We start from the raw sequence: 23,603 nt of genomic DNA on the forward strand, positions 1-23,603 counted from the left end.
AATTTGGCAGCAAGTCTCAGATTATTAGCACGTTTACATGATTAAGCAAACTAACCTGGTTTCAATGTGTATTGCCAATACTCTAAGGTGGCCTGAATCAAACACTAAATGCAAACAAAGCGTCCCAGGGCTTTTTACTAAAGAGGGATTGGTTTGGAATTCATAGTGAATTCGGTGTTCTTGTTTTTTTTTTTTTAAGTTATTCAATAATAATGATTTGTAGTTAATTAAGCTTGTTTGAACAGGGTCCTCATTAAATTATTGTTCCTGTAACATTTTGTAATTGTCTCATTTACGGTTAAACTTTCACCTTTATATAATATTGTAAAGAGCTGCAAATAACAAAAAAAATAACAATAATTAAAATCCAAATGGCAAAATTTAAGCAAGCTTTACAAAAAAACTAATTTGCCAATATTTCCTGACCAGCTATTGCTATTTGGATTTTTTTTTAGTTTTTTTTTGCTACAATCTGGAACTTCGTGAATAACATAGGTAATCGTGAATCAAAAATTCAATCTAAAATTGCTTATTTGGGAACACCTTGACTTCACACACAACCCAAGACACCGGGAAACTAGTCTATGAGGGACAAATAATATCCTCAAACTGATAAGAGACCATAAGAAAACCATGTAAATAGCAGGTCTTCAAACGAGGCCGATGTGGGCCCATCATTATGGACAAAAAGGAGCAAAACTGGAAAGAAGGGAAATATAAAAAACGTGAAATAAATCCCTTACAACTTGCATTAATCATTTACATTCACGCGACAATCCCCTTTGGGGTTTATTCACTATAAAATAAAATGTGCAACTTTTCAAACTAAACTTCATGGGTTAAAGTAACCCAGTATATGTATAGCAGAGCTGGAGAGGTTTCCAGATTAGATATTGTAGCAGAAACTGTGCAATTCTTTTTTTAATATAACATTTGCTGCATGAGTTAATTTCTTTAGCAGCAGAAATATTATTAATAATAATAATATGGATAAAGTTTACAGTTTGGGTTTTTTTAATATAACATTTGCTGCAAGAGTTAATTTCTTTAGAAGCAGAAATATTAATAATAATAATATTAATAATAATATTATTAATTATATGGATAAAGTTTACAGTTTTGGTTTTTTTAATATAACATTTGCTGCAAGAGTTAATTTCTTTAGAAGCAGAAATATTATTAATAATAATAATATTAATAATAATATTATTAATTATATGGATAAAGTTTACAGTTTAGCTTTTTTTAATCTAAAATAAAGGTAAATTCCCCTTTGACTTCCTGACATTTCCCCATTTTCAGCCCTGGTAGTCCTGTCTCTGTTTACTTGCAGATAACAATGGCTACTGAAACCCCCCCCAGACAATGGCCATTGCCATAAGCACTGCGAGCCCCCAGGTAGGTCACTGCCCCAGACACCTGGGAGCCCAGCTCACTGCAGGGAGCAAGACAAGCCAGTGACGTCACGAGAGCTTCAAAACGCAGGCTCTGTTAACGTCACTGTCGGTGGCTCCGCCCACTCCTCCTGACGCGCTGACGTCGGGGGGGCAGCTACGTGCGCCTCGGAATATATAGCGTAGCCGTCCGCAGTAAAGAGTCGGCCCCAATGTGCGCCGTGCGCTTGGAGAGGGCGGGATCTTCGGGATACTTCAGCCAATCACCGCCAGCGGATCGTGCGGGCAGCAGGTTTGGTTGCGCACTACATAAGCCGCTGCTCCGCTCTGTATCTGGAGGGGAAGAGGGAGTGAGAGAGAAAGATGGCGGCGGCTCTCAGTGAGGAGGGGAGCTACGGGTTGTCCTGCGGGAGGGGGACACAGGACAAGATCACCGTACTCCACGTCAAACTCACTGAGACAGCCTGCAGAGCCCTGGAGAACTACCAGAACACTAAAGTAAGCGCTGGGACGGAGGGAGTGTGGGGGAGGGGAAGGGAGACATGTTGTTATTAATATTATTTATTATTATTAATGGTCTCAGTCTAGGGAACAGGTAAGACCAGCACTGGCCAAACCAGATCCCAAAATATTACACCCAGAACTCCCATAATGCTCTGGCAGCTTTAAGTGTGGCAAAGTATGCTGGGAGTTGTAGTTCTGTGTAAAGTGGAGAGCTAGCCTTCTATCAGCCCTGCTGTGGGGTGAGGGGGGAGGAGGAGGAGAGGAGGAGGAGAGGAGGAGAGGGGGGGGGGGGTAAGAGCTGGGGCAACTATGGGGTGGGGGGGTGACCTCTCCCTGAGTAGTTGAACCAGCTGGTCCCTGGTATCCCAGGTGAAGGGCTGCCTTCAAACCTAGGGAGGGGGGGAGGGGGGTAAACAGGTAAACCTGCCCCCACCAATGTTAAAACTAGAACCCCCAGCACGCTTAGCAGCTTTTAGGGTAGCAGGGGATCATGGGAGTTGGTTCTCAGCAGCAGCCTGTGGGTGGGGGTTTCTGATGGCTTCCCCTAAATCCACATATTCCCAACCCTGTGTCAGTCTCTAGCTACTTCCAAAACAGCCCCCCCTGTGTCTGCTTTCCATAGCACTGTGAGGGGGGGAGGGGACACTCTGAAAACACTTCTAAAATGTCTGGTCACTAACCTGCTATATACCCACCTTCACTCACAGCTACCACCGCCCTGTTATACTTTAAGATTTATTTTATTTAAACAGTATTTGATGGTTTTTTTATGTAACTGGGTGTCTTCCTGGTTTGTTGGAATAAAATTGCTCCACTGCCAAAGCTCTTTTTTTCTCCCAATAGGCAGGCTTGTTTCAGATAGAAAGAGCTGGTTATTAGAACAATTTAATAATCCCTGAGTCTTTGTAGGTGACTGACTCTCTGAAAAGTGAGTTTATGTATTTTGTTTTACATACAGAATTTATGTATTCAATTTTAATTTATTTTTTATTAATTAATTCTTCCATGGGTGTTGCATGCTAGACTTTTCTTGTAGCTTCATAGAAAAGCAGAGTAAGCGCTATAAAAACTGGAGTTGGCTCATAATGTTGCAGAGAGGCCATGGCCCCTTATCTGGGAGGCTTTGGGCCAGCTGGTTAAACGGTTTTTAAAATAAACACCCCCTCCCATATAACTCTACTCTCTGGTCTGATATTGTAATTTGTTTTTCATATCCCCCCTCTTTATCTTATTATTATTATTATGAAGTATGATACACAATCCTTACAGGAATGGTACAATGTAGCAAGATTTCTGTATATGTGGCAGAAGGTGGTATGTTTTATTTGCAATGACTGGCATTTCTTTTTGGGTTCGGTAGTTTTAGTTCTGCGGTGCTTCACGTTTTTCTTTCCATTCAGGACGTGTACGTCCATCTAATCCTACACCATTCTACGGTATCTCTTTTTTTTTTTTTTTTCTTCTAATGGCTGTCGCTCTTTTAGAGTGCACATTTCTTTACTTCCTATCTGGTCTCTGGATCTTTCAGTGAACTCAGGCAAAGTCCCAGCTGAAAATGGGGGAGAGAGTTTTGCTGAGCTGTCACTTTTTTTTTTTTTTTTTTTTTTTTTTTTTTTTTTTTTTTTAGTTCTGTAGCTGTAGGCCTGCACAACTCCTCCTCCTCTTCTCTCAGTTCACTTGTATTCACACTAGATCCTTTCAGATTAGCACAGTGCTTATGTACAATTTTGTGGTTTTGCTCAGAATTTATTTTTACGGATTTCCCACTGCTCTCTGATTTGTATAATTACTATTGCGCTGTTATTTGTAACTCTTATTGAAAACCTGCAGTATGTGTATACATATTTATAACTTTATTTTTATTTTTATTTTTTATTTACAATGAGACTAATTAAATTAGTACAAGCCTAGTAAACCCCGGCACTGCGTTCATCCATATCCTAAACGCATTGATTAGCATTGTAATGTCTCTTGATGTATACAGATGAGAGAGCGTAGTATTTTTTTCTTATAGGCCTTGAAGCCTGCTCATATGTAGCACTTAATGCAAACCATTGCTTTGTGTTATTTGCGCTGAATCTTTATTAAGAAAATACAATACATTTGAGATCTTCCTGATCTTTGTTCCATGCTAAACTATAACCTGGGGCTTTCATTTATATCTAAATATGTAAAGCTATGTCTGTGTGCTAGTGCACACTTGTGAGGGTATTTTGGGGAGGGGGTTAAAGGCCTCAACTGTCTCACAGCTAAAATAACACCTTCCCCCACCTGAGTCTTGTATAGCCCTTCCTTTAAGCCTGTCCTATGATTCCATATGCTGAACACCATCCTTCCATCCAGTGTGTGTGTACTCCTTTGTGTGCTTCCTGTGTAGAATTTTGTATGATTATGGATTTTTAAATGCAATACAAAAACGGTGTGTTTAATAAAATTTTTATTTATTTTTTAATCTGAGCTTGCTTACAAGTCTGTTTTTCCTAATTAACTGCTCAACACATCTAGCAGATGTTCGTTCAGCACGTTCCATGTCAAATGTGGCATTGGAGTGAAATATTGCTAAATATGAACAGTATGTGTCATCTACTTGCAGCTTGATCTATTAAATTATTTTTTTATATTAGTTCCCTCAGTATCCTACATTAGATTAGGCTTTGTGCAAACTATTCCTGAATACACAATTAATTTACAATGCTTAGTTTGTAATGATGCTAGAATTCTTAAACATCCCTTTTTTTTTTTTTTTTTCTTTTCTTCTCCATTACAAATTTTCTGTCCCTAATGTAAATGTTGCCACATCCCTGCACTATAGATGACTTAAATGGGCCTACTTGGTATTTTTACTTGACCACTGGATATTTTGTCAAAATATAAATCTGCAGTAGGCATGCTTTAGGACTTTCTCAAGTATAGGCCTTTTATTTTAACCAAGTAGATGAATGTCTGTTTTTATTTATTTTTTTCCATGATTTGCTGTTTTTGTGTGTTTGGTTTTTTTATAGACTTTTTTTATTTTTTAGGGGGCTTAAATGCTGTTTTGAAGGTGGTATGTTTTGAGGCATACTTGAGAACAAGTTTTAGGGGGGGGGTTCTCCAAAAATTTTCACCACTGCATGCACTCAAACTGTGAAGTGACATCCAAAGTATTTACATTTTTATTTGGGGGGGAGGGGGAAAAAGGTTGAGGTCACATGGCATGCATATGAAAGCCAAATACGTGCCTAGGATCTTGCTTGACAGGATTAATTATCACTGCCTGCCTTGATTATGGAGGCTTTATTGAATAGAAAAGGGACATTAGAGAACTAATGCCCCAAAAAATCCCACACAGGAAACTGCTTACTGAACAATTCTTGGTTTTTCTGTAAAGGGATCTACTGTTCCTGGTACGTGGTGTTCACTACTGTGGTTTCAAACGCCTGCAGGTTTTCTCCCATAGAACGAGAACAGTTGAAGGATTCTTATTCATAATCTTTATATTTAGACTTTTGAGCATTCGAGGATACCTCCATTTAGCATCTGCTTTCCAATCTCATTTTAGTATAATGTGAATTAGGTCCGTTTGGTTTGTGTTTTTTTTTGTTTTTTTTCTCTTAAGTGACTAAATTAGTGAGGTTCCTTAAAAAAAAAAAAAAAAAAAAAAAAAAAAAAATTTCCCTACTGTTAAAATGCCTCTGGGTGAAGACATGCAGCTCCCTGCCAAATGAGGCATGTGTGTCCCTGCGGCAGTGTCAATAAGTGCATATCCTTCGCAGCTGATTTGCAGTTTCATGCACAGATAGTGCTATGAACAAATGTAGGTCTGGGAGATGATAAAGCTTTCTCACAGGTGCAGTTGATCCATATGTGACGAGGACCTACTTTAGTCATGAATTGTTACTGGAATACAGAATTAAACACTATCAGTTTGATCTGGTGACAGGGTAGCACTCTGCAGCTTATAAAACCTAGGTTTATATTGTGCACGGAAGGAAAATTAATTATGACTCAAACTTTATTTCCCTCTGGAATCATTGGTATAGAGTAGACAGTGAATTTGTGCAAATGTTAATAAATCTGAATGTGTCCCTAGTTCTTAACTATAATAACAAAATCCCCCTAATTTACAGAGATCCCACAACATCCAGACACTTATTAGAATTACTATTTTATTTTTATTTTATATTCTAAACTAGACATTGACCTTTACTCTCTAATAATGCTGTTATGATTTGTGACTCTTAACTTTCTATCATGGTTTTTGTTGGTCTGGCCAGTTTTGTACACATCACTCAAAGGGTTAACAAGAAGGGCCTGCCAGATGGACTCAGATTTCCTCACACCATGGGGTATGAGGGCTAAAATATAACGCAGTGGAAGAACACAAAATACATTTAGGGACAGCAATGGCACAGTAGGTTTTTTTTTTGTGTTTTTTTTTTTTAACTTTACAGCAAAAGAGCAATGCAATTGGCTAAGTTGGAACCTAGCTTACCTTACTGGTCTTGCAGCAAGCCAAGGCTTTGAGAAAAATGACCTTACATCTTTGAGCCTAGACATTTATATCTGTCACCCATCTGGCTGGATTAGGGAGTTTATTTTAATGATGGCCACATTTTGGCTTTTTAAACTACCTGGATATGGGCAACAATGATGGTGTGAGGTAAGCATTCTTGGGCATGCCCACAATGAGGGTTGAGGGAGATAAAGTACTTTCCCCCTTAACTGTCAGTTTCTTGTTTGTTTTTTAACTTTATTTTTCTAAAGTACTGTACAGCTGCAACAGTTTGTGCATGGCAAGCAGTTTTCATGTAACTATGTATTCATGTTGCTTACAACTGGCACATGTGGAATGCAAAGGTTGGCGTGAAGCTACAGCTGCACAAAGTGATCAAATTCATAAAATTGTCTTACTAGTGGGGTTTTATCACTGAATCTGGCATTAATTCCATGCATGACGTCTTTCTTGTGGTGTTTTTTACTTCCTGGTTTTCTAATACATCAGAAGTATGTGTGTTCAGCATAGGTGTCCTTTAATGTAGGTTGTGTGTATCCATGTTAATAAAACGTGTAGGTGATCACATAGAACTGCTTCATTCTGAGGTGGGCTTTGTGTTCGTTCATTTTCTGACACCCTGAAATCCTTTATGCACCCTTAAAAACATCCCAAAGTTTATGGAGTATGATTGGCACAGAGTCAGGGTTGGCTGAAGAACCTGGAAGTATATGCAGGAACATTGTTATCTTATGTATGTTGGTCAGTACTTTTTACACTATTGGGTTGAGCTCCCACTAATGCAGTAGTACGTGATAGACCATCACCGGGTCCATAAGGAGCACAGACCCTGTCGAGGCAGTGCTTTGCCACTTGTCTCGTACTCGGCAGTTTGTTTTAAAGTGTCTTTCACTTGTGACTGTAACAAAATCTCCCATATCCTGTACTCCCCTAGTATCTTGTGTGCAGACAAAGAGGCGCTGTAATTAACCTGTCCCCAAATTATCACACCAATGGCAAGATGTTGTGCACAGAAGATTTAGTCAAATGAAATAACCTTTGCCTACTTCAAAGAGAAATTTACGGTGTAGCAAACTGTCTTTAAGACGTGTGTGTGTGTGTTCTCTATCACACATATTCCTTTTTTGGGAGGACTGTGGCGTTTTGCACTGCTGTGGAGGAGAGGGGTTCAAAGCCAGGCATTGCCTGTAAGAATCTCCTTTTACTTTTTTTTTTTTTAAACTTTGTTACTATGTAAATATTGAAAGGCTAACATGGTGTGTAGTGGTACTGCTAGTGATCAACCCTTCAAGTAAACAATGTTCACACGTTTACTTGGCAGTCTTAACAGTCTCCCCATGTCCAGGGAAAGCGAATTTTGCTTTAGTGTAACCTAGCATGGGCCATGTATGTAACACACTATCTCGCTGTTTATTTAAATGGTGTCCTTTCCAGAGTGGTTGAAGGAAGAACATCTCATTGTTTCATTCGCTGCGTTAGAAAAATCTTGCTCCACTGCAAATCTCTATACTTTTAATATGTAATGAAACCTATAATGCTCAGGCTCTTGTGACTGTTACTAGTTTAAACATTTGATGCATAGGGGCCTACTGATGCTTTCTGGGTCTAAACTGCTGGTGTGTGTGTGTGTGTTTTTTTTTTTTTTTTTTTTTTTTTTTTTTTTTTTAACCTCTTAAGGATCAATGACTGTTGTATGTTCCGTAGCCACCTGAAATTTAAGAACTCTAATTTTATAATGAATGACCCGATCTAATGCTTGCTTTCGTTATGTATAAAGCTGCCAAACGTTGATCATTTCCCATTAATTATAAATCAGAATGGTGATCGTGTAGTGTTTAGTACTTAAAGGACCACTCTAGGCACCCAGACCACTTCAGCTTAATGAAGTGGTCTGGGTGCCAGGTCCTTCTAGGGTTAACCCATTTTTTCAGAAACATAGCAGTTTCAGAGAAACTGCTATGTTTATGAATGGGTTAAGCCTTCCCCCTATGTCCTCTAGTGGCTGTCTCATTGACAGCCGCTAGAGGCGCTTGCGTGCTTCTCACTGTGATTTTCACAGTGAGAGCACGCCAGCGTCCATAGGAAAGCATTGTGAATGCTTTCCTATGTGACCGGCTGAATGCGCGCGCAGCTCTTGCCGCGCGTGCGCATTCAGCCGACGGGGAGGAGAAGAGGAGGAGAGCAGGAGGAGATCTCTCCGCCCAGCGCTGGAAAAAGGTAAGTTTTTACCCCTTTCCCCTTTCCAGAGCCAGGCGGGAGGGGGTCCCTGAGGGTGGGGGCACCCTCAGGGCACTCTAGTGCCAGGAAAACGAGTGTTTTCCTGGCACTAGAGTGGTCCTTTAAGCTTGAAATTAAATGGAACTGTCACTACTTTTGGTTTTATACCTTTGACTAAAGCATGGAAAAACTTGTGTTAATTTGGCCCCTCTGTCCTCGAATCTTTTGAGTCCATTTTCTCTTCTGCTCTGTGTGATATTTCTACGGTGACCGCCTGGTGTACAGGGCAGAGCTTTATAACAATGATAGGGAGGTAAGGTGTAGTCGCCCAGCTGCAGGATGAAGAGGTGTGGGTTTCTGAAATTTTATTTTCTTTAACAAATATTTGTTAAATATAGGAGTTAACCTAGGACAGGGGTAGGCAACCTACGGCACTAGTGCCATGCACGGCACTCGAGGTGTCTTTGCACGGCACTCAAGGCTGCTAGAGCCAAACAGGCTCTGTCCTATCAGGAGTGCCAGTAAAACTTCAGATATCTGCTAATACGAAGAGGTGGTGAAGGACAATCCTCAATTTAAGCATTGCAACACATTGCAGAACATAGAGGAAGTAATCTCAGATCACTTCCTCCCAGCACTTGTGAATGGGAATCCATACTGTAGCAGAGCAGCCTGCCGCTGCTGTTGCAGCTCCTATACTTGAGCTATACCTGGCCGGCCTGGTCCCCACTGGAACCTAGGGAAGCCACCCACACTGCTAGATATACACAGAAATGCAGAATAACCCTTCCCTCATACAAATAATACGAACAGCCTACACACAAACATACACACAATCCCCACAAATGTAACACCACTAACAATCCACATACATGCACACAACCCCACATGCAGCCTCTCACATGCAATACCCCAAACAGCCCCCACACACTACTAAACACACAATGTGACTTATCCATCCACACACAATTCCACAAGCAGCCCTCATACACAGCCCACATTCATATGTATCATACACAATACCATAAACTACTAATGAACATATACAATTAATAGCTCATATACGCACAAATACAACGATACAAAGCAATTACAGTAAAAATAACACCAGCAGAATACGGCAGCATACACACCTCAATTTAAAAAAATAGGATTGGCACGCTACGGGACATCACAATCCTATATCGGCACAGTGCTGCTAAAAGGTTGCCTACCCCCTGACCTAGGAAGTGGTTGCTTTTTAAAGAAATCATAAGCAAGAGATTAAAGTTTTTGATGTATGTATTCTCAAATATATACCACTTTTTTTTATCTAACTTTTTTTTTTGTCTTTATTTTCCAGAATTCTGTAACTTCACATCCAACAATTAAGTTTCAGGGTCCCCAAGGAGTAAGTATACAATCTCTTTTTTTTTTTTTTTTATTATATATAATTGTATGTATGTAACTGGTGACCACAGCAAATCCAAATGACTGAAATGCTGTGGTGCCTAGTGTGTCCCTTTTTGTATGTAATATATGTGCAATTACAGAGCACCACAAGTGAACTTATTACAACAATGTGAAAACTGCTTAACTTTAACATAACGGAAAGATTCCAGTTAATCTGTTTTTGTTTACCTAAAACCTGCAGTTCCTCTGTCGCTTTGCCACAATTCAGTTTAGAGAATAACCCTATTGGTTTCCTAGCCTTTGTTATAGTAGACATTTCTCTCAAAACTGGTTTTATGTTTTGAACAAAACAAATTTAGCAATGTATAATGCACTCTTATATTATGTCTTTTTTTTTTTTTTTTTTTTTTTTTTTTTTTTGGTAATTGTTCATTGTTGACCATTAATTTACTTAAATCACACACTGTAGATTCCCTGTAATTGTAATGGATATTTAACTGTATTTAACTGAAAATATCTCGTGCGCTATTGTTTTTTGCGCAGTGTTCCTAATTGTTCACCTTCTGATCACATGTTATGTTCACAAAATGTACTTGGTTTTTCCCCTGAACTTCATAACCTTACCTATTCAGAGCATGCATGACTGGATGTTCTGGCCTCTTTCATTCTGACATGGTCTACATTATCCTTCGAGCTTGGTATATAGACCATACTTTAGTGTTGCAGCTGTCCTGGACTAATTCCTTTCTTTCCCTGCCAGCCGTTTGGTCTTGCCTAATTTTTTTTTTTTTTTTTTTTTAATCCATTTCCTGATTCAAGGCAGGAAATTAATTCTGACTTCACTTATTTTTTTTTTTTTTGAGCCTTTGTTTCCACTTTTGTAACCTTTTTTTAGAATTGTTGGATTAAACCAACCGTGCACTTTATATTTTTGCCAACAAATTGTTGCACCTGTGAACTTGTCTCCTAAAAGTGACAGATGATGACATCGCTGCTAGGGGATAAAAAGGTGAAGCTTACTTACCTGAGTGCTGTCCCCCTCAGGCATTGCCATCTTCCTCGATCTACTCCTCTTAAAAGATCACTAGTGTCAGGAAAACAAACTCGTTTTCCTGACACTATATAATCCTCAGGTCCCCCCCTCCCGCTGGGCTGAAGGGATTCAAACATCTTCAGCTACTTACCTTTATCCAGCCACTTATCTCCTCCCCCTCCGACGTCGGCTCCAGAGTGGAGCCAAATGCGCAGCCGGAGCCGCGCGCCAATTAAAACCGCCCATAGGAAAGCATTTATCAATGCTTTCCTATGGACGTTCTGTGTGCTCAATGCGATTTTTCACACTGAGCATCGGAAGCGCCTCTAGCGGCTGTCAGGAAAACCGCTACTAGAGACTTGATTAATCCTGCATTGTAAACATAGCAGTTTCTGCAGGGTTAGAACCTGGGGACCTGGCACCCAGACCACTTCATTGAGCTGAAGTGGTCTGGGTGACTATAGTGATCCTTTAAGCTCAATGTTAATTTACAGGGGAAAAAAATAGGTTTCCAGAATAGTTGGGTAAGTGGCTTACTCCTTTGGAGACTCCAACACATTTGCATTTGAGTTTTCTGCGAACCTATAAAACCTGTTGGTGCTTAAATTTTGTCACTGTTACTGGTTAACACACTAGTTCAAAAGCATTTTGTAATTCTGGATGTTATGAAGTGGGAACAACTATATACATAAAGCACCATCCCACCATATATCTTCATTGTATAGCATGTTGCTATTTGGATTACAATAGTAAACTTTCTTGTTATTGGTGCACTACTGTGCCAACTTCGTACATCTAATGTGCCCTTTAGTGTACTGTAACAACTATCAAAATAACACGAATCATTTGCATCTTCTATGCTCTTTAAACTTCCGTCACAGAGAATTAATCTGAAACATTACTTTATTTTAGGGCGTAGAACACTTTGCCCAGAAGTCGTATATTTAATTCTAAATATGCATTTGTCTGTACAGTTTGTATTTTAACAGACTGCACTCTACAGAAACAAAACAAAAGTTAACCTTTTAACTATTGGCTGCAAAGGTGCACGTACCTTCTCCATGCTAATTTCTGTATATGACAAATCGGAACAGTAAACACTGTTATTGCACTGCAAAGCTATCTCTGACAAACATTCAATACTTGTTATTACCAAGAAGTCCTTGAGTTGTTTGGATTAAAGGTCAGTAATGATTGATACAGATATACAGGTGTGGAAAGGCAAGTTTCTCGTTTTTAAAATATATCTTCTATACTTCTCACTCTGCGACTCCATGGACAATTTAATTTGTGACCCCAATCCTTATTGAATTACTAAAAAATTTAATTGTTGGCTGTGAGTCCATTTTTAATTTTGAATATAATCTGTACACAATCATTGGGCTCATAAGCTTTATTCAAGCAACAACTGGTGCTATTCTGGGTTAAAGTACTTACCTCTACTCACCTGCAATCCAGCAGCTTCTGTCTCTGCTAACATTTTCAGGCTTGATTACCATTTTGTCCAATGAAATGTGTGACAAACTCCCCCTTTTTAAGGGAGTTTGCCATGTGTTTTTGGAGGGGCCTGCTTGCCCGCCTCCTGCCCTGTGACTATGGCCCCTGGGATGTATTGTCCTTTTAAAAGCGTTATTTTTTTCATTTTGTATTTTATTACACTGCTTCTGCCCTTTTAATGACTATGGGAAACGATTTGTAATTTTGAAATGGCGCTTCAGATGCAGTCGAAGTGGCCGCCTTTCGACATACAAACACGCAGCGGCCATTTTACTTCAGTCTACTGCGTTCAGCGGTGTTAAATCGTCTAGTTCATGGAATTTAAATTGGATACTCAACAGCACGAACACCGCTGAACTTTACCTTCTCTGAACTTCGACTAGAGTCGAAAAGCGTTCGACAATTCGAACTGCACTTTAACATTGACATTTGCATGAACGTTTGCCATTCGTCTATTTGAACTACATTTAACATGGGGGAAATAGACAGGCCGCACTGCCAAATTCTCTGAAACCGTTTTGGGCATGAAAATGTGCGTGCGTCCGGTCAAATAGGATTTCCAGCTTTGTCCTGAACCGATTCGCATGATTTTTGAGTATGCTGGTTCAGAAAATGTAAGTTTATGTGATGTATAATTTTGGAGTTATAAAAATTATATTTTTCACTTGGAGATAACAGAGCTGATACAGTAATTAGCCCGATTATCTCCCAAGCAGAGGGGAGGAATTTACTGTAATGAATGGGAGTGTTTAACTGTGTGTCTGTAAATGATTGGTTGTTGAGTTTGTGTTTTTCAGTGCCCAACAAGGTCCACGTGGGTGGTAACCTTGTGGGGAAGTGTGTGTGTGTGTATGTGTATACATATATTATCTCTCTCCTCAGTGCATTCTGTTCCTGCTTAACCCTCAATCTGGAGTCTTGTCTCTTAGTGGGGGGATTGCTATTCTCTGCATACTCCCTTGGATAATCACTACTAGTTTGTTTTTTTTGTTTTTTAAGAGCTTGTTCCTGCTTAGCTCTCTTGGAGAGGTTCACCCACTGGAGTGGTGGGTAGGAGACATCGAGACCCCAACCAAGCTGTGGCGGTTCGTGGGGTCTGCGGTGGTTATGATGTCAAATGGAGTGCTTGGAGCACTAGGTGCATCCATCAATGGAGGTACCCAGCCAGGGTGCCAGGTGATCCATTACAAAATGCATCTAGTACGGAAGCATTGTAGAATTAACACAAATGCATAACAATCGAAGTGATGCTCCAATAGAGCATCACTGAGCATTTTATCCAGTGCTTCTCTGTGAGATGCATTGAACATTCGACCATCTCATGCAATGTGAGAGGACGTCAAATGGTAAGGCGAGAGTTGGAATCTATTCTGGACGTGGGAAGCACCTTCTAATGGCTATTAGAATAACATCCTCCTGGAGGTGTCTAGCCCCACATAGTAAATTTCACTTTCTCCAAAACTGCAACATTTTACATTGCAGGAGTAAAATGGCAAGTGCCAACACCACTTCATTAAGATAAGGTGGTCTGGGTGCTTGGTGTCCCTTTGAGAATCATCTGAAAAGGACACTGAAGGAAAGGTAACTTCCAGAGTTGTTAAAATCTGCATAGTTAAGAATTTGTGTTTTTTGTTTTTTCTTGTTATCCCACTGAATCTTAAAGAAATTCTATAAGTGCCAGGAATACAAAGCTGTTTTCCTGGCACACCAGCTCCCTCTCGTGCCCCTCACTGAGTGAATAAAGGGTTAAAACCTTTTATTTAGTTGCCTTACCCCAGTGCCAATGTCTCTCGGTCGCGGCTCCGCTTCCTCCATCCCGCACGCAGCGGGTGCTAATGTGCATGCGCGGCAAATGCTGTGCGCACTTTAGACCTTATGAAAGCATTGACTCAACCATTGCTCTGCATGAGGACATCCAGTGTCCGTTACTGGACCAGAGGTATGTTTATAGTGCCTGACAGCCCCTAGAGGCAGACTTGGAGCTGCAATGTAAATATTGCAGTTTCTCTGTAACTGCAATGTTTAACATTACAGCACTAAGTCCAATAGGAACTCTGTACCCAGACCACTTCAGTGAGCTAAAGTGGTCTGGGTGCCTATAGTGTCCCTTAAAGCAAATACCCTCCAAGTCACTTGTCTAAAGCGCTCTCCACTGTTTGTTGCCATATTCATCTCGTAGCATCTTCATCTGCAAGTTAGAGCTAACTATTGCTCAAAATGCCTGTTCATAGCGGATGGAAAATGCAAGATGTAGTGTATCATGAAAGGGGCTGAAATTAAATGGCCAATCCTGTCTTGTAGTACTGTTTAATTTGGCACAAGCAGAGCTGACCTCTTTACTTGGTGTTTATGTTGGCTTACTGTAGATATGGACATATTTTTTTGTTTGTCAAAACAATATCTGTAAACAAATCATATCTACCTTGTTAAGCAAAACATTCTACAGTTGAATGCACTCTGACATTTTTATGACTCTAATCTCTTCAGCAGTAACTGCTTACAGGGAACTCGACAAATGTTTCTACATCATTGTATGACACATTCATAATGGCCAAAGACCTTTAGTTTACAAGCTGTTTGGAGAGGGGTGGAGTCTCGTTAATTATCCTCCTTCCTGTCTGTAATACTCAGGAAACTGCAACTCAGACAGCAGTTTGCAAGTCTTTCTTGCTTACTGGAAGCAGTGTGGTGCTTAAACATAATTTGTTATCAAGACAGACTGAAGGACTGAATAAAAGCACTTGTCTTTCAAACCAAGCAACTCCATCAGCTTAGCTGTGTGCCATTGTAATCTTTCATTGGGGCCACAGCACTACTGCCATACACGTGATCTACACCCCCACTGACGTGTGGACTGGCTCCTCTGATGCTTCCCTGCATTGTGTGAATCAGCCAGCCTTCTCACTGAATTTCCGTTCCTTAACTGTTATAGGAGAATGCCTGCTGTTTATGCTGCAAGCCAGCTTCACTAAAGGCGAAGGCGGTTTGCCTGCCTCCTTAAACATATTAAGCCCCTAATTACAGCCTGACGCAGGCCATGCCGCTAGCAGTCCTGGATTGTCATAGTAAAACTACAAAGTGTGGACTTGTGAAAGTGTTTTAGAGGGCTGGAAATGGCTGTGGGCTGGTTCTTTGAGTCCCGTGTATTAAACAAGACTGTTTGCTGTGAATGTTAAGAGAAACGCTCAGTTTGGCTTTTATAGGAAAACAAAACAAAGTGTACCCCAATATACACCACCCACACCGGTTAACTCCAAAAACCTTGATACGATGCAAAATGGTGCGGTGTATTAATACTCGTACATGTGTCGTGATATCAGCACTATTAATGGACATGCATATACTTATTCAGGATCCTCCAGACCCAAAATGGATATATATAATGATCCAAGTATGAGACTATTTTCACGCTTTTAATTATGTAAAAATATAAAAGTCTCATAGTATAAAATCACACAAACATGTATTAAAAAATAAATTAAAATTAAAATGCACTCCCATACATAAAGCCACTAGCAGCAGCTCAACGTGCATATAAATGTCTAGTGGATCTCCTAAAATGTCCAGCAAAAAGTCTTTGGTCATGTAACATCTCTGCATAAAGCCAGCCAGTCATCTTTTAACTGACAGATCGTGTTTTAGAATCCTGTAAATTGTTTGTGCGATTATTCTCTGTAACGCACGATCCCCCTCTGTGCAGTTTAGACTAGGGGGGCCTACCCATGGCCTGGTCTAACTAAAGTACTAACCTAGTAGGAGGTACCTGCCACCATTTTAACTGTGGGTGCTAAATGCTGCTGCCTTGGATTGTAACTCTAATCTCACGGAGTGCTCGGTATGTTTCTTTCAGTAAAGCTCTACACATTAACTGCACACCCATCGTGCAGTACAAGATGAATAATGTGAACCACCTTTGTCAAAAATTAAATTTCTATGTTCTGGATATATTTAAAACCCCTTGACCTTTGTTCTTGTGGTTTATGGTGGTGATTCCAGAATGCCTTGACTCTTTTCTCCTGAATACATGGTTCGCCATACTATGTACATAGTGTTTGGTGCCATCTTCTTTTCCGTGTTTTGTGAACCCTGTATAAACTATCTCCACTTAGATCTTTATCCTAAAGATACATTTCTGTGCTTCTGAAAGTTCTTGCACGTGACTTTCTGTAGTCAAGCCCAGTGATTTCATCTTGTACTATAGTGTCAAGGATTCATAATCTCCCTACTTGTTGCAACTTATTGTGCCAGTGTCTGAAAACCTGTTCTCCAAACCCCAGTCTGAGTTATGAAGTCTGACCTGACTCGACATTCTGCAAGCATGACTACGTGAAATCTCCACGTACCTTATAGTGAACCTCTCCGGTTAGATTAAAATTGAAGCCGCCAATGGCACCTTCCTTGTGATTGTTCTATGTTTTGCTTGTGGGTTGCTGCTTTTTTTATAAAAGGCCTCCTTTGTTTCAACAAATGGCACTAAAGCAACATACATCACATAGATGGTCTTTAATAGAATGACTGGTTCGGTTAATGACATGACTGTTGAAGTGCTGGCTGAATGCTATATTGCTGATATGTGACTTAATTTATAGCTGGCTCTTTAATGCATAGTAGTGTCCAATCCTTGAATAAGGTGCAGATCAGAATCCCAAAATAATGTGCTACAGAAATTGCATTTAGACTGCATGCAAAGCTAGGGTAACTTTAAAAAAATAAAATACATAATTCACTTTGTGCCATGTAAATCTGCACACAATGTGAATTTTCTGAGACCTTTGCCATTAGGTTCCTGCTTTTTGTTATCTAACAGATGACCTGTTCACGTATGGCTTTTGAATCTCAATCTGCCTTTTTCTTAAAGTGAATATTAAACTGATTTTGCTTTTAGTTTGTACTTACCGGTTACTACTGTGTAAACCAGCTTTGTTTACACTGCATCAAAATAACTGCACAAATGTTTCTCCTATCCCTGTATGAAGTTTAGATAGGGCTGTCGTTATCCCACAAACGTAGAATGACCAGTACTGATTGGAGGTTAGAGAACACTTCTTTTGGATCAACAACAAATGTGAGGAAGGCTAAACTTGATTGACGCAAGTCTCTTTTCAGCTATGTAACTATATAACACGGAAGGAATACGGCTTCATATGTTTCAGGAACAGGGATTAACTGGTTCATCTGTGCAAATGAAGGCCTTGATATCCTTAACATGTGGACTCTTATTCCTCCTTATATGGATAACTGATGCAACACTGCTATGTATCTGTAGCCCTGTCTAAAAGTTGGCGTGGGGCATTGTTCTACACTTAAATAAACAAAATCTCCAATTTTATTTTTGTTTTACGGGTTTCAATGGCATGTTATATAACAGTCCAATCCCCTTAACTTATTTTCTTTTGTACAAATACAAAAAAGTTCTGCGCTCACTCCTGGGCGGAAGCAATGATCACAGTATACATCAGCCCCATTTAATTACTCCATTGCTCCATGCTCATTGGAGGGAATGCCTGCCTGCCAACGTCAAGGCAGAAGCTCAAGGAAGCAAGGTGAAGGGTCAGTGTAGGACCCGCTTAGAGGGGGGTCTGCTCTGACGTTGGCAGGTGGGCATTCCCTCCAATGGCCATTGGAGTAACTAAATGACCTCCATTCGTCTAAATATACATAGGGATTAGGGAGAGAGTGCAGGTAACTTTTTATTTTTTTATTTTCTTTTGTGATTGATTCAGATTATTCCACATATGGCTGAATTAAAAAGCCCATAGGGTTTTTCCAAGCTATGGGCTTCACATTTTAGTCATTAAATAATAGAAATCATGAAAAGTTTCAGTTTAATTCTAAGAAGGAAGCTTTCTAGAATGCCAGCTGGTCTTAGACCTCAGATTTGCATGATCATGTTAGCGTGCTGAAAACTTCCTGCTGTGTATCTCACAAGTACCGAACAAAAGTACGTCTGGGAGACTAAATACTATAAACCAGGATTAATAAGAGTTCAAAGTCCAGACTTCTGTTCTATCTGACAAGTTAATGGTTAGATGTGTTGCGTAACTTGGGACCCTGTGACGCAGGTGAAAAAACAAACTTGTGAATTATAGTAAGTATGTGTAAACTTAATTTTTTTTTATTTTTTTATTAAATGTACATGGAATTTATGAAATGCCTTACACACTGAATTAAGACTTGTTACTGCTACAGCTCAAAATGCAGCTGACAAGATGGATGTTCGCTTTAAAGGAATACTAAAGGGTCTGGAATATAGGTTTGCGTTCCCAACCCAGTAGTGTTAAAAACAAGATTTAGCCACTCTTGCCCTCACTAATAATAGTATAAGCTTAACTTTACTCCAGTCTGCTGCTGCTGGCTCTGCCCCTAATCTGCCTGCTTGGCTGACATCAGAATTGTTGCTCAATACCAATCAGAATGCTTTCCCATAGGGAAACATTGCATTGGCTAAGACCATCAAGGAGACAGATCAGAGGCAGAGCCAGCACAATTCAAACACCGCTCTGGCCAATCAGCATCTGCTCATGGAGATTAACTGAATCTGTGCATCTCTGAGGAAAGTTCAGTGTCTCCATGCAGAGGGTGGATACACTGAATGGTAGTCACACTGTGTGTAGCACTGCCCCAGGAAGCACCTCTAATAGCCATCTGAGGAGTGGCCACAGGCGTTATCACTAGGCTGTAATGAAAACACAGCATTTTCTCTGAAAAGACAGTGTTTACTGCAAAAAAAAAAGCCTGAAGGGAATTCTATTACTCATCAGGACAAATACAATAAGCTATAGTGTCCCTTTTAAATCAGACCATGTAACATGAGGAGACAATGAGACATCTCTAAATTAGCTTTCTAAAAAGGAACCTAAAATCATCAAGGTTTTGGCAATTGGTTTTCCAGTTCACCACAAATCTGTGTCTCGTGAGTAAATATCTCTGGCAGGTAGTTTTTATAATGGTCTTTAAACGTATTGCAGCAGATACGAGAGATGTCTTAGCCAGTAAAATCAACCCTGCAATACATACCTCCAGTCACTGTGAAAAGCTTCCTGTATGGAGGATCGAAGAATATACTTTATGTTGGTGGAATAATGTTTAGTATTTAATCAATAAACCATAGACTTGCTAAAGGAGAACTAAACTACGCTGGACTAAACAATGTTGCAGTGTCCATTTATTAGCTGCACTTGGATAGTATGCCACCTGGCTCAGCAGTTGAGGCATGCACAGAAGAAATGGATTGTGATCTAAGAAAGAAAAATGTGTTTGCAAACTTTCACCAACTTCAGCACAGCAAAATCTGAAGGAATAACCTGCTTGGTCATCAAATGCCCCAAAATCCCTCCTGCTTTCTTGCTTTACCACAATCGTGAACCAGTCTTTTTAATTAATTGAAAAGGTTCTGCAATATCCATACAGAATGATAAGACACACATCTAAATGATACAAGAAATGGCTGCTTCTCTGACTCGACGACTACTGCTTTTTGTAAAAAGCCTTTTCATTTTTGTTGTTGATCAGATATGTGAACTGTCCAGACTTCCAGATCTGCATTCTAAAAGCAAGCTGAGAAGTCTCCTTTTCTTTTTCCTTATGAACGTTTGTAAATTCACACATTGAAAAAATGTTTATTGTGGTGGAGTCTTTCCAAAATAAAGTATGCAGGAGCAATGTCACGATCTTCTTTTGATGTATTCTAACGTTGAATTTTTTTTTAATTTTTTTTCCTTAGTGTATAAAGATTCCAAAGTCCGATAGTCCCAATGACATGTCCAACTTCAGTTTCTACATGTCAAATGTGGGCAAAGATAACCCTCAGGGTAGTTTTGACTGTATCCAGCAAACTGTCACGAGGTAAGTAGCGTTTCCATAATTGTATGTTTCTTTGTAGTGGGACTAGGGATTTCGTGCACAGTAACAAACGTTTTGTGGACTATTATAAAGATCAGCCAGTCAATTACTGTATTCGCTTCGCATATGCGGAGACTCCCTGAAGTTGGAACTCTGCAGCTGGAAGGCGTGATGTTGCCTATCCTTTCCTGAGACATTTACTATAGTAAAATTGTGTAAAACTTAATATGTAACACTATCGTCATGACTTAAATGCTGGTTATTAATGGCTCATCAAAACTTCAGTTGGTCGGTATTGGTCTTTATGGTTTTGGTTTTTGCCATAGTTTAAAAAAAAAAAAAAAATCTTCTCCACCCCTTTATTTTATTTTTTTAAATTAAATTTTTTTCATCTAGTCCAGGGATATCAAAATTGAACTGTATGGGCTTCATTCAAGAAAAGATTACAGTACGTGCCACTAATGACTCCTACCAGCTGACCAGAGACCGTATGACCCAGGCAGAGGAGGAAACCCGGAGCCGTAGTACAAAGGTCATAAAACCAGGTGGCCCCTACGTAGGTACGGAATAATCCTTTACTATAGCGGAGCATGGTAATCGAGTTTCAATAGTCATACTGCCCATAAGGCCTTTCTTAATTGCCATACACTGGCCCCCTTTAATCAAAGTACTGTATCTGGAGAACCTTGCATGGGTCTGTGATGTGACCTGTATTGATCTTGTATCTTATCAAATTGATTTTACGATCTGCCTCCGATGAATAATTAAATACAAAACAATGCCTTGTGATAGCCATGTGAATTAAAGGTTGCTTTAATTTAAGATCATTGTATGTAATGCATTATAATGTAAACCCCTCTCTGTGGTTCATGCTACATACTTTTAAGGAAATGTAATGCTCTATCAACTTGATGCTTTCAGTGTCTATCTTTGTAACTTTTGCCAAAGCTCTTGTGATTTTGTCACAAGCGCTTATTGGAGTATGAACTCAAGTGTACTTTCCTGTTGCCAGTGCTCTGTATATTTAAGTAGGATTGGCAAACAATGGATATCACACATCTCTGGTAGGTTAATGCTACAAAGATAATGTCCTGTCTGGTTATGCATAGTTACTCTTGAAGACCATACATTGTCCATACAATGCTAATCCTAGGACATGGTAGTATCACATACAGAAGTGGCAGAGATACCTGGCACACTTCAAGATCAAAGCATACAAGGGATTGTGCTCTTCAATCCAAAATCATGTGGATTGCAACCTGCAACAAAATCTTTAAATGGGTTTCTTGCAAGATAACTACATGTGCTGCGTATTCAAATTCAGTGGGTTTTTTTTGTGGTTTTTTTTTTCTCCTAATTTTACAAAAATATCACTGGGAGAGTATCCATTTTAAAATGGAGATCTAATCTTCATTGGGAATTCTATGAGATGGGCAGATGTAGTAAATAAGGGATGTTGGTAATCTGCTAAAATAAATATCTTTTTCTTCCCTCTCCCTGTCACAGGAAAAAGGGTCCAGATTCGGAAACCAGCATCTAGTATTCTAGATACCGCACCAGAACGGAAGAGGTCAACCCCCATTAACCCTGCAAGCACTATCCGAAAAACAAATTTAAGCAACAGTATTGCACAACGTCCATATAGGGAACGAGTGATTCACCTTTTGGCCCTGAAGCCATATAAAAAGCCTGAAATTCTGGCTCGCTTACACAGGGATGGCGTTAATCAAAAGGATAAAAACTCTCTCAGCATTATCCTACCGCAGGTAAAAGTGGATCATGTACAGGAATCTAGAACCTAATACATTTTATGGGTTGCATTTGTTTCTGCCAGCTGTGCTCTTTACTAAATTACTAAAGCAGGACAAGGCTGTGGGGATGCTTTGATTGTACGATATCACTTGCTGATGAGCACTTTATAGACCAATGCGTAGAATGGGGGTACATGGTTCACACGTTTAGGTTTTTTTTTTGTTTTTGTTTTTTGTGCACCACTTGTAGACATCACATTCCCCACACTTGTGCATACTCTAGAACTGCAACTTCCTTGATGCATTGCCAGTCTTGTGGTTGAAGAATCGTGGCAGGTGTAGTTCTAGAGAAACCAGAGGCAATACAATTTGGCCAGCTCTGATGTAGTCAGGTGGATTGACTTTTCTTGGTGTGCCTTTAGTAGCTCTTTCATGTGTCTGAAACTTCTATGAACAGTCTTTCGAACGCCACGTAGCTGCTCAGAGGCGGAAGTGAAAGGGTTTCTGCTTTGCTTCATTGCATTTGACATGTCAGCAAGGCTTGTGATCTAGTATAATGCTAGCTCATCATACGCAACTGGCATTCTGTGGTTTATTTTTAGCCCCAGCAAGCTGATCATTTCTGCTGCAAAATCCATGCACACCCTTATTGGGCAGTGCTACACCTTGAAACAAAGACCTACTCTAAAAGTAAGCTCACTGGTACATTTGAGACACACTTTCTGGGTCTCACTTTTTTCACAGGGCTCGTTTTTCACATTGTTACATTCATTTTCCAGCTTTAACATCAGGGGCCCACTGCTTTCTGTAACACGTTCCAATGTCTGTACATCAACCGTTCATGAAGGGAACGTATTCCAGAGTGCTATGTCCCTCTCCTATTACTGCAGGAATTAATAGAACTGTTAAATGTTAAAACCTAAAACTTTGTGTAGGGCTAAAGGTGTTGTATTTGGTCCTTGAGGGGTTAACATTCTATTTAATACACTTCATTAACAGAGTGCTTCTTAGATCGATTTTAATGAAGATCTATAAATCGTAATCCTTTGCTTTGCTTCCCTGTTCCTCTGACACTGGGATTATCAGTTTGCAGTACTCTAAGTGGGTCCTTTGTATTCTTCTAAAACTGTGCCATCCTGTACTCGCCACTGTAAGAAGCAAAAAAGATTCTTTGCAACAAAAAAAATTCTCCTCTCCCATAGCTGCAAACTGGAGTTTGTTGTTTTCAAACAGAAATGCACATTTCTGCCAGAAAAGCAGAGTGAAATTCTCTAGCTTGTCTGCAGTCAGCACTTGGCTATCTTAGTTTTGCAATTTGGTTTTCAATTTATCACAATTTCAGATGTGGAATGTAAATGGTCATGTGGGTTTTTTGTTTTATATATTACATGCCAATAACAAAGTAATTACATTTCTATGCACAACCCAGTGTTTCCGGTTATATATTTTGTGTGTAATTTTATCTGTAAATGGGTTGA

The 23,603-nt window shown here is 39.7% G+C and overlaps 1 protein-coding gene across 1 annotated transcript in view; it reads left to right on the forward strand.

The window, feature by feature from the left end:
- Positions 1-1,629: 1,629 nt before the first annotated feature.
- The window catches only part of ELL2 (elongation factor for RNA polymerase II 2), a 31,739-nt gene continuing 9,765 nt past the window's right edge, over positions 1,630-23,603 (forward strand). Inside the window, exons 1-5 of the mRNA XM_063453674.1 lie at positions 1,630-1,892; positions 9,953-10,000; positions 20,256-20,377; positions 20,771-20,934; positions 21,881-22,140. Of these exons, the coding sequence (XP_063309744.1) occupies positions 1,758-1,892; positions 9,953-10,000; positions 20,256-20,377; positions 20,771-20,934; positions 21,881-22,140 (729 nt within the window). The 5' untranslated portion in view covers positions 1,630-1,757. The remainder of the gene's footprint in view (positions 1,893-9,952; positions 10,001-20,255; positions 20,378-20,770; positions 20,935-21,880; positions 22,141-23,603) is intronic.

This window comes from Pelobates fuscus, chromosome 5 (genome assembly GCF_036172605.1).
Source record: "Pelobates fuscus isolate aPelFus1 chromosome 5, aPelFus1.pri, whole genome shotgun sequence".
NCBI classification, from domain to species: Eukaryota; Metazoa; Chordata; class Amphibia; order Anura; family Pelobatidae; genus Pelobates; species Pelobates fuscus.